This window comes from Pipistrellus hanaki (assembly GCF_964339955.1).
Source record: "Pipistrellus hanaki genome assembly, chromosome: 2".
In the NCBI taxonomy this organism is placed as follows: domain Eukaryota; kingdom Metazoa; phylum Chordata; class Mammalia; order Chiroptera; family Vespertilionidae; genus Pipistrellus; species Pipistrellus hanaki.
This window is the reverse complement of record NC_140504.1, coordinates 174,471,282-174,481,805: the sequence shown is the minus strand read 5'-3', so window position 1 is coordinate 174,481,805 and position 10,524 is coordinate 174,471,282. Positions and strand designations below refer to the sequence as shown.

The 10,524-nt window shown below is 49.0% G+C and overlaps 2 protein-coding genes across 5 annotated transcripts; one reads left to right on the top strand and one right to left on the bottom strand.

Annotated features, from left to right (window-relative positions):
• Nucleotides 1–709: 709 nt before the first annotated feature.
• MMACHC (metabolism of cobalamin associated C) lies at nucleotides 710–6,236 on the bottom strand. The gene is made up of 4 exons (XM_084874715.1): nucleotides 6,090–6,236; nucleotides 3,446–3,640; nucleotides 2,225–2,377; nucleotides 710–1,558 (listed from the first exon to the last, which is right to left on the bottom strand). Exons 1-4 carry the CDS (start codon nucleotides 6,168–6,170, stop codon nucleotides 1,142–1,144), a joined length of 846 nt encoding a protein of 281 aa, XP_084730841.1. The 5' UTR covers nucleotides 6,171–6,236; the 3' UTR covers nucleotides 710–1,141.
• A 185-nt stretch (nucleotides 6,237–6,421) lies between these two features.
• Nucleotides 6,422–10,524, top strand: CCDC163 (CCDC163 homolog). Of its 4 annotated transcripts, none has more exons than XM_084874680.1 (10): nucleotides 6,422–6,945; nucleotides 7,064–7,097; nucleotides 7,340–7,527; nucleotides 7,637–7,718; nucleotides 7,898–8,084; nucleotides 8,196–8,263; nucleotides 8,721–8,788; nucleotides 9,030–9,118; nucleotides 9,861–9,988; nucleotides 10,237–10,524. In XM_084874680.1, exons 1-10 carry the CDS (start codon nucleotides 6,874–6,876, stop codon nucleotides 10,353–10,355), a joined length of 1,035 nt encoding a protein of 344 aa, XP_084730806.1. In that variant the 5' UTR covers nucleotides 6,422–6,873; the 3' UTR covers nucleotides 10,356–10,524. The 4 variants fall into 4 exon arrangements, with proteins under 4 accessions (XP_084730806.1, XP_084730805.1, XP_084730807.1 ...); XM_084874679.1 differs by having other exon boundaries at nucleotides 6,423–6,945; nucleotides 7,337–7,527; XM_084874681.1 differs by lacking the exon at nucleotides 7,340–7,527 and having other exon boundaries at nucleotides 6,423–6,945.

The following is a 10,524-nucleotide window of genomic DNA, read 5'->3' as shown; positions in this document are numbered from 1 at the left end:
GGGCATTTATCCTTACAGTATAGGGAGGGCTGCATGAGGACCTTAAGATGGCTTCCTTTTTTTGTAAGTGTTTTTGTTTTTAAATTCTTCGAGGATATGATTTTATTGGTTTTTAGAGGGGGAGGAATGGAGCGAGAGAATCATAAATATGAGAATCAGTTGTTTCCCACATATACCCTGAATGGGCATTGAACCTGTAATCTAGATGTGTGCCCTGACCGGGAATGAAACCTGCAACTTTTTGGTGTACAGGACAGCTTTTCAACAGCCACCCGGTCCAGGGAGATTTACCTCTGATGAAAATCTGCTACTGGTTTTGTAAAAGATTAGCATTAGAGGCTCTAATTTTATAACTGAAAGGGAGAAGATAAGCACAGTGTTGGTATTTGTAGGATAGAACCTTCCAAATCAAAAGCTTAAGGTTGAACACTTCTCACCTTCCCTGGGGTCTAGCCTTGATGTGAGGTAGTCCTTTTTTTGGCCCTCATTCATATCACTGTCCTGAAGGAGGTAGCTCTACGGGTTTGGGTTCCTCCTGGGCTTTTAAAGCTACAGCGGAGTCGGAACTGAGTATATATGGTGACCTTCCAGCCTATCAAACATCAAGACATGTGCAGCATTACAGAATTCCTAAGAACAGCCGATAATACTGCAGTAAGCTAGGCTGTTTCAGAAATGCTTTACATGTATTCAGTCCACACAATAACACTATGATACATTATTTATTTATACTATTATTTAGAGGATTGGTTGTCACTTATGCCCTACATCTAGCATCTTAGAGCATTGCAGATAAATGGTAACAAGCAATAAATACCCCTTTATCCTTGTAACATGCAGCACTCCAGACTAATGGTAACAGGCAATAATTCCATATGCCAAGGCAGGTGGGAATTCAGAATCTGCCTTTGTCTTTTATCCTATTGAAATGCTAATTAATATTGATTTATTACTCTTCAATTTCTTAGTGTCTCGACCAGACTTCTGAGCCTCATTATCTTCATTGAAGATCTCTACTATATAATTCTTTTATCAAAAGTAATCATCTTTTAGCTAAAATAAAACCTTTGCCTTGTCAAAGCCAGACAGGGCTTACCAAGTACCATTGGTATAAATAGGGATCCTACAGGTGAGGTGGGTATCAAGGGCCAGGGGATGCCGGTGGTGAGACCCTGGGGCTGAGCCACCCCCTGGCTCTGTTGAGATTCTGTGACTTGGGTATCAGTGTGGTAAAGAGAAGCTCGGGGGATGCAGAACTAGGCTCCCTTGAGGGTTGGGCCAAGCCCAACAAGGCCAAGCGCTGGGCAGGTGGTGTGGAAAAGTAGGCCTTCTGCTCTTCGGAGTAGCGCTCCTGGGGTGTCACAACATCCCTGTAAGTCCAGTCACGCCAATGAAAATTGAAGCTTTCAAGCAGGGCAATTCGCTCAGTTCTTGTTGGCACACAGTCGAGGGGTTTAGTGGGTGGCAAATCAGGCACTTGTATTCCTGGCAGCAGTAATACCCCACGGATGGCAAACCAGCCCCCAAATCGGGGATGTATGCACACACCTGCTATACGCTGGGGAGAGGGTAAAGAAAAGCAGGTCATGGACATCATCTTGGCACCAAGTTCAATTATCACTGCAACTAAGCTTTTTCACTTATTCACACAATGGACACCAATTTCACTGTGAGCCTCATCTACTCTTGTAGATGAGCTTACTCTGGCCATGAGGAAAGATTTTTTTTTTTCTTAAATTGATTTTTTTACAGAGGAAGGGAGAGGGGGAGACAAAGACATTGATCAGCTGCCTTCTGAACAAACCCCCCCCCCCCCCCCCCCCCGCCATGCTGGGGATGTGCCGCAACCAAGGTACATACCCTTGACCAGAATCAAACCTGGGACCGACCCCTCAGTCCGCAGGCTGATGCTCTATCCACTGAGCCAAACTGGTCAGGACAAGGAAGGGTTTCTAAAGCCGAGTCTCAATTTCAAAGTCTCACCACGGATCTAATCATTGCTCTGCCCTCTCCATTATGTAATAGTTTTATGAATAGACAGTTCCCTAACTTAATTAGGGACTCTAGAAAGCACACGGGGCTGGACTGCTGGGTAGGGAGTACCTTTATCCTGGATTGTATCTACAAACTCCTTTATCCCTGGGAGGTAGGAGAATGTGAGAACTGAATGTGATGGGCCTTCACTATTTTCTTAGTCTCTAGTCATTCATACTTGCCCTCTGACCTGGGTTCCCCAGGGGTCAGCCTCTACATCCTGTCGTTGGTAGTAGTAAGCAGCCCCTGCCACATGGGCTGCTGTCTGGGCCAGAATCTTGGGGCGCCGGTTGGGGTGTACCTCGTAGTCAGCGATAACTTCAATCTGCAGCTCTGGGAGGCTCTGGGATGGAGGACAAGGTGGAGGCATCTTTTAGCATGACAGGAATCATGACCTTGTCTTAGCCCTAATTTGTGTCAACAAGGTCCTCTCCTCAGAAGTTGTGTTTGAAAGGAAGACAACCTTAAAAGGGGTTGTGGGGAGGGGTGGGGTCCAGTGTGAAGAAAATGATACACGTTTAAAGGTCTTGCTCAGAAACCTCCATTATGAGAGGTAAGCTGGCTCTGCCCTCCAGAGTTCCAGTGTGGAGGAAGACATGGGAGACCTAGTGTATATAATAATTCTATAATATTAAAAGCATGATATGCAAATTGACCAAACCACCGAACAGCAGAACCGTCTGGATGACCACGCTATGACATGCACTGGTGCCAGGCCAGCCAAGGCGGGTGCTATGCGATTGGTGGTGGGGGTGGGGGACCACCATCACCCCATGATCACCCCACGGAGGGAGGCCCAAGCCACCTGCAGCGGGGCCATCAATTGGGGGCTCTGCAGAACCAGGGAACCAGAGGTGTGTGGCAGTGGACACGGGCAGCACCAGGCCAAGGTGGGTGTGGGCAGGTGGCAGGGCAGAGAAGCTGGCAGCCAGGGCTGCAAAGCCAGCAGCTGGGGGAAGGAAGGTCTACCCATGCAGGAATTTTGTGCATTGGGCCTCTAGTATGTAAATATGCACATGTGAGTGTGTGGCGGGGAAATATTGTTTTGTCCTTAAGTCCCCAAAGACAGCATAAAACTTCCAGGTCTAGAGCAAAGACAGGTGAGAGACACCTGGGAAACGTTGGATTATTCCTATTTCACTTGGAGGTCAAGGGAAATCTGGTCTGAGGTTCATTTAGTTGTCCATCAGCGTAGGGCGAGTGGGACTGATTTCAGACCTGGGGGGCTGCTAGGGGAAGGAGACTCAACTTGCATTGGGAATGCAGAATGGGGAGATCACAAAGTCAAGGCTGGATTTCATCCTATGGAATTGGCCCCTAACCTTAGATAGGTCTAGTTCAGCATTGAGCTTCGAGTAGCTAAAAGCAGTTGCAGGTTGAGAAGCTGGGGGAGGATATGAAAGCTGCTCACCTTTCTAACGCGGCCTAGGTGGTAGGCCACACATTGGTCCACAGGGTCAGTCAGTGGTTGGAGGTGGCCGCTCTGCAGGAAGGGCTTGAGGGCCCGGTCAAACATGGCAGGTGTGCTGAGTACCAGGAAGGCCAGGGTAGGTCCGGGCAGGGGCAGGTGGAAGGCTGAAGGCAGGACTGCATTGTACCATGCCACCTGGAACAGAAAATACATACCTTAACCTGGCATTCAAGGTCTCATATATTGTGTCCCAGCCTCCATCTCATTCATTCAATCATTGAATTTCTACTGATGCTCTGTGATGTGTGTTTAGGGGGCATTTGTCTGAATTTGACAGGAAGTTTAGACTAGAGAGGGGATTAATGAACAACTAAGAACAAAACAGTTGACTGGTACAACGACAGGGCCAGGTGACAGTCCTCTGAAATTAGAAAAGGCTTCTCGGAAGCTGAGTCTTTAAGGCTGGGAGGGAAGTGAACAGGCCGATGTGGGGAGGAAGACTGGTGTGTATTCTAAAAGATGACAGCATAAACAATGTCAGGCAAAAAGTACAGGGCGTATTTGGAGAATTGCAAATTTTGAAGGGTCTGTAGAGGGGAGCAAAGGGAGAGAAGGCTGGAGATAGTAGGAGTGAGATTATGACTGGCCTTGGATTCCAATTTAGGAATATGGGTCGAATTTGGTAATAATGCAGGCCATTAAAGATTTAAGGAGTAAATTGACATGATCAGTTTTTGGAAAGATTAATGTAGCTGCAGTGTGCAGGATGAGTTGGAGGCAAAATGACAGCAAGGTTATTGCAGTAAATTCAAATGTGAAATGATTTGGACTAGAGCCATGGTTGGCGATCTGCGGCTCACAAGCCACATGAGGCTCTTTGGCCCCTTGAGTGTGGCTCTCCCACAAAATACCACGGCCTGGGTGAGTCTATTTTGAAGAAGTGGTATTAGAAGTTTAAGTTAAAAAAATTTGGCTCTCAAAAGAAATTTCAATCGTACTGTTGATATTTGGCTCTGTTGACTAATGAGTTTTCCGACCACTGGACTAGAGCATATACTGAATGGAAGAGAATGGATTTGGGAGATTCAGGAGACAGATTTTTAAAGGTCCTGGTGGCTGATTAGATGTGTGGTGGGGAAGTGAGGGTAGGAGCCTAGAATGACTGGCAGGGCTTTAGTACAATAGCTCCAACTATCCAAGTCCACCTGACCCACCAGATAGGCATCCTTACTGTCCCCCCATATCTGCTACCCACCACCTCTTTTATTCAAGCTGCTCCTGATATTTGGGATGTACAGAACCCTCCTTCCTTCCAACCTATCTTTTATTTTAAAAATGTTTTTACTAACCTTTATAGAGAGAGAAACATCAATCAGCCGCCTTTGAGTTTGAGCCCGCTACCTGGGCATGTGCCCTGAATGGGAATTGAACTGGTGACTTTTTAAAAAAATATATATTTTATTGATTTTTTACAGAGAGAAAGAGAGAGGGATAGAGAGTCAGAAACATCGATGAGAGAGAAACATCGATCAGCTGCCTCCTGCACCCCCCCCTCTGGGGATGTGCCCGCAACCAAGGTACATGCCCTCGACCGGAATCGAACCCGGGACCTTTCAGTCTGCAGGCCGACACTCTATCCACTGAGCCAAACCGGTTTTGTCAAGCTGGTGACTTTTTGGTGCATGGAATGATAGAACCAAATGACCCACACTGGCTGGGACCAATTTATCTTTTCAAATAAAGCTCAACTCCAGCCCTAACTGGTTTGGCTCAGTGGATAGAGCGTCGGCCTGGGGACGCTCTATCCACTGAGCCAAACCGGTTTCGGCTGATCGATGTTTCTAACTCTCTATCTCACTCCCTTCCTCTCTGTAAAAAAACCACACACACACACACACACACACACACACACACATATATATATAATTTTTTAAAAAGCTCAACATTTTTTTTCTGGAAAGTCCTCTCTCTCAAACTAGACCCAACCTACCCCCTTCCTCTATAATCTCTCCTAGTACTGCTGTGGGCCACTCAGCTGAAGGGGTGAGAGTGGGCTGTCTCTTAAAGCAACAAACAAAGGGTTCAAGCTGAGCTGATTTAGCTTTCTGTCCACGTGTATAGCTCAATGGAGGTGGCAACTGATAAGGAGAAAATGAACTTACATAAGCAAGGGAAAGTGGTGGTGCAAGACTTGTGTGTCAGTAGGGCGCAGTTGCTATACCCAGCCCAGTGGCTGGTGACTGGCAACACTATTAATTATTCTTCTGTTGGAAGGAACAAACCAGCCAGTTGTTTGCTTGTTCAACAGCACGGAATGTCCTTTCCTTTTCAAATGACCTAAATCCTAGTCATGCAAACCTTCCAAGACTTGCCCTCTTCTAATTCCTTCAGGAAGCTCCCCAAGTGATTCTGGCTCTAAGGGTGCCTTTCTTCCCGTTGATTATGTTAAGTGACAGCCACAAGGTTACTGGGTTGTCCACAGCTCCTACCTACCCAAGCCCCCCATGACATTCTGTCCCAGGAGATCAGAGGTACACGGGACCAGAGGAGCTCCAGAAGGACCAGGAGGCTTACGGGCCTCACGCCGGTAGCTCCAAGGCCAATCATATACCTCACCCTAGCACCGCCGGAGAGAGAAACAAACCTGGAAGGGGTAAACCTCGAAGCCAAAAGGGCACAACGTGTCCTCAATCTTCTGCTTCAGCACAGCGACTTGCGGCTCCATGCTGCATGCTACGCGCTGAGCTTGCTGGGGAATGGAGTCTCAAGGATAACCGGGGCCGTTAATTTTCAGCACAGATTGGACTCCATTTCCCAAGAGCCTGTGCGACCCAAAGCGGGACACAGTTGACTGCGCGATGCATCTTGGGATACGTAGTTTATTTGTTCCTTGGAAACAACCACTACGGCATCAGAAAGACTCGGTTTCCCGACAAGCTTCACGGTGGGCGTGTATATGCACGTATTACCTCCAGGGAAACGTAGTTGGGTCGCCTCCATTGTGGGTTGTTTCAGCGAGGCGAGAACTCAGTTTCCCAAATGGCGCTGCGGCAGCCAGTCCAAAGTCAGACTTTCCTGGCCTACTGAGGTTTTGAACCCTGCGGCAGCAGTAGTAGCTGGCCTAGGTTCGCATGATGGCGCTAGTGTCCTGAGTCTGGGAAGGTCTGAAGCACGATTCGGCGCCTTAAACTCACTCCTAATATGTACAACTCAGGATATCCCGCTTTCCCGCTAGTTCCCCAAATACGCCTCTCCCCTGACTAGTCCCGGAGGCGTAGTTTTGGTCTGATATTGCATCCCTACCCCTAGTATTCCCTCTTTCAATTTGACGTTGTGGCCTTTCCTGGCTTGTGTGTCAGTTGTTCCCTGCTTGGAGAGCAAGGGCACAAGACGCCGGGGAGACAGACCCCTTGCCGTAGGCTGTGAGTATGAACCTGAGCTGGTCTGAGCAGCTGGATTCGCTTCTCAATGATACAGACGGAAATGTGGCCAGGACTAAGGTGAGGGGAAGTGAGGCCCCGGTTGTTTGGTTGCTTGTTCAACGGCTGGAATGCCCTTGGGAGTGTGGGTTAAAGGACTCGGACAAATCTCATGAGCATGCACGTGTTTCTTTTGTAGCAGCGGTTGTATCCCCGCGGCGTCTCTGCTGCAGGTAAGTATTGTCTCTTTTCTACCCCCTTTCAGGACCTCTTCTCCCTTGCAGGAAGATCTCTTTCAGGATCTTCTTTTTCCAGTGCCTGTACCATCCATTATTCCTTCTGCTGTCCATCTATTTTCTTGAACAAACATCTGTCCCCTCTTATCCCCCTCCACATCCATCTGTCCCCTCTTATCCCCCTCCACATCCACTCCCTGCTAAGTGGTGCATTTGTCCCTTTTTTATTTCCTCAGCAGGAGATCTGACTGGGACCTGGATTCCCCCTAATCACTTGCTTCCTCAACCAGGAGCCCCAGCTCAACAGCCTTGGGCTCTGGAGACCCCTATTGTTCCAGAGAGGCTAAATTGGGCTGAGGTGCATAAGACAACTTCTCTCTGGGATGAAGTTACTATTCTTAGATCGCAGCTTCGGTCCCAGGGTCAGGTGAGGCTTGGAATCCTAGGTGTGTACTAGTAAATGTGGTGTTCGTGTGAGACAAGGATACCGGAAGTTGGGGTATCACAGTAGCTCATGTGGTTTTCTGCCTGGGTAGGTGACTGAGGCACTAAGACAAACTGTGCAGGGCCTACTGAAAGAGCAAGAGCAGCAGAAGTACCAGATCTGTGCCCTGGAAGGTATCTCGCCAGTTCTTTTCTTCATACACAAAGCCTCATACATATGCAAACAATTTTGTGGCACACTTGTTTGTGTGCGCATTTGTATCTTGATTGACAGTAAAGTCTCAAGGCTCATGTGTGAAGTTCTTAGAGGGGTTGACCTCCCCACCCCCTTGTATAAACTTGTCCTATTATAGCATCACTAAAGTTGCTGCAGGGGGGCCCAGAGCGGAAGGCTATTCTCCTGGAGCAACGCCTGGACCGGCTGAGAAGGGAACTGAGGGGCCTTCGGAGCCAGGTGCAAGAGCAGGCCCAAGCCCAAATACAAGCAGGTCCACAAAAGTGCAGTGTTACCAGTGGCTTTCACCAAAAGCTGCAGAGTGAGTAAGTGATGGCAAGGCCTCTCCTTCAGGCCTTTGAACTCCAGGTCCTCTGGTAGCCTCCTCTGGGCTTCTTGATTGGCTTTTTAGAATAAGACTGCTTTCATCCCTATAGGAGGCAACTGCTGTGGGAGGAGTCAGAGGTTCTGAGGGAAGAACTGAAGTTGCTTCGGGACCAGCTGAGTGAGTAAAAGATGGGAGGGAGGTTCACTTGTCCTGTTTTCGGGAAAGCCTTCTTATTCTCCCAGTAAGTGGCCATAGCTCTAAATGCTTGAGCTACTCCGAAGTCTGGCCAAGTATTTGTCTTGCCTCCAAAGGTGTGATCCTACTCTCCCCAGTCAGCTTGGAAACTTCCTATCAGCTGGACCAGAATGCTTCTATCTCAGTTTTCAGCACCAGGCTGGGAACAAGGCAGGGAGGAAGAAGGAAAGAAGTTGGGGAATAGCCTTCTTCTTAAAAACAAAATCTTTATTGATTTCAGAGATGGAGGGAGAGGGAGAGAGAGAGAGAGAGAGAGAGAGAAATATCACTGATGAGAAAGAATTATTGATTGGCTGCCTTCTGCACGCCCCACACTGGGGATTGAGCCCGCAAGCTGGACATTAGAGAACAGCCTTCTTACATGTTCTCTCACCTGCAGCCCAGCATCAGGAGCTGATGCTGAAACAGATGGCTGAGGGGCGGCAAGTTCAGGCCCGCAGCTGGAAGGTAGGACCAGGATTGGACCTATCCCTTCATAACTCCCTGTTGTGGCCCCTCCCTTTCTCTGTCTGTCCTGTTCTGCAGGCAGGCCAGGATACTCTTTCCCTTCCCTATCTCTTCTTCTTCGCTGTGATGACTTCACTTCCCTTCAGAACTCTTCTTCCTAAGCCCTCTCCTCCAGTTATGGGGAGGGGGTTTCTCCTGGAGAGGGAGAGGTTTGGTTCTACCTGGGACCATAATCTGGCAGATGTTGGAGCAGCTGCAGACTGGCCAGGAGGGCAAGGAGGCTGCCAGGACAGAGGCCGAGGATGCCCGGCGGGAGCATGACCTCCTCAGGTCAGGGGGTGTGGGAACCTCTGTCAGTAGAAGGGATTTGTCTTTCGGAGGCCAGGAATTGGGGACCAAAGTTTAGCTATCCTATATTTGACACTAGAGGCCCAGTGCATGAAAATTCGTGCACTTGGGGGTGGTCACTCAGCCCGGCCTGCACCCTCTTGCAGTCTGGGAGTCCATGGGATGTCTGACAGTTTAAGTCCGCTCCCTGTGGGGAGTGGGCCTAAGCCGCAGTCTGGCCTCTCTCTGCGGGAGACAACCGATAGGCCCATTGGAAATGGCACAGGCCAGTAAGGGGCTGGTCTACTCCCCATTACTGCCACTGGTGGCATCCCTCTGCGGGAGGTGACCAGTGGGCTGATCTAGGGCTGGCAAATGGCCAAACCCCTCCCCCCCATCACCCCACTGCTGTCAGTCACCGCCACCCCTGATTGCCATCCACTAGCTCTGCTTTGGCTGGCCTGGCGCTGCCTGCTTGCTGGCCCCACCCCCCACTGACCGATGGTTCTGCCATTTGGTCGATTTGCATATTAGGCTTTTATTATAAAGGATGGGCCGATAGGGGCAGCACGAGTATCTAGGTTACAGCCCAAAAGGGCAGTAGTGGGTATTCTTTATTTGATATGGAGTCAGTGAGGTGTCTGTATTTGGAAGATAAAGTGTGAGTTCTGGCCTCAGGAAGGAGGACAGTTCCATGCTGGAAGGGCCCCTTTGACCCACCATCACCATTTCTTTCCCTTTCCAGGACCTCTGTTCATGTCCTTGAGTCGAAGCTACCCCTGGCTGCCACCTTTGCCATGTCTCTTTCTTCATCTAGCTCTGAAGTCAGTCATCAGGACAGTAACAGTAGCTGGGAGCTTTTTAAGAAGCGAGGTGAGGATAAGGGCATGGATCCCAGTTGTGGGGAAAGCTGAATCTAAAGGATGCTTAAATGCCACCTGCCTAATTGTTTGGCACTAGGTAATATACAGTCTCTGCCTTGTTCTTTGTAAATCCATTGACCTCTGTTGCTACTTTCTCCCAAGTCAGACCGATATGTACTTCCCCAACAGACAAGCCTAGTTCTGTGTATCACAGTGCTTGCTGATGGTTTGTTCTGTCTTTCCTTTCTCTCTTCTTAGATCCCCAGAAGAGTACCCTTTCTAACCTGGAACCCAGCAACTTTAAGCTCCAGGTCCAGAGCCTTGAGCAGGAGGACCTATCCTTTACTGGCTCCAAGATACTCCTGAGTGACCTGTAGGGATTTGTAAGAGTAGTAGGATAAAATCTTTGCTCACCTTCCCCTCAAGGCCCGGTTTCTGGGCTCCCTGCCCCTACCCTCTTGATCTAGCTGGTATCTGCCCTCCCTCCTGAGTCTTGTCACTGCCTGCCCACCTTCCCAACAACTGCAGTAAAATGGCTTAACCCTC

Bases quoted from the DNA above. Each gene is read 5' to 3' on its own strand.
- MMACHC (XM_084874715.1), bottom strand. From the start codon at position 6,170: ATGGAGCCGCAAGTCGCTGTGCTGAAGCAGAAGATTGAGGACACGTTG. The intron at 2,378-3,445 runs GTGAGCAGCTTT...CCTCCATCCCAG, and splicing joins ACCTAGGCCGCGTTAGAAAG to AGCCTCCCAGAGCTGCAGAT. The intron at 1,559-2,224 runs GTCAGAGGGCAA...CCCTCTCCCCAG, and splicing joins CTGACCCCTGGGGAACCCAG to CGTATAGCAGGTGTGTGCAT.
- CCDC163 (XM_084874679.1), top strand. From the start codon at position 6,874: ATGAACCTGAGCTGGTCTGAGCAGCTGGATTCGCTTCTCAATGATACA. The intron at 8,085-8,195 runs GTAAGTGATGGC...TCATCCCTATAG, and splicing joins CACCAAAAGCTGCAGAGTGA to GAGGCAACTGCTGTGGGAGG. The intron at 8,264-8,720 runs GTGAGTAAAAGA...TCTCACCTGCAG, and splicing joins GTTGCTTCGGGACCAGCTGA to CCCAGCATCAGGAGCTGATG.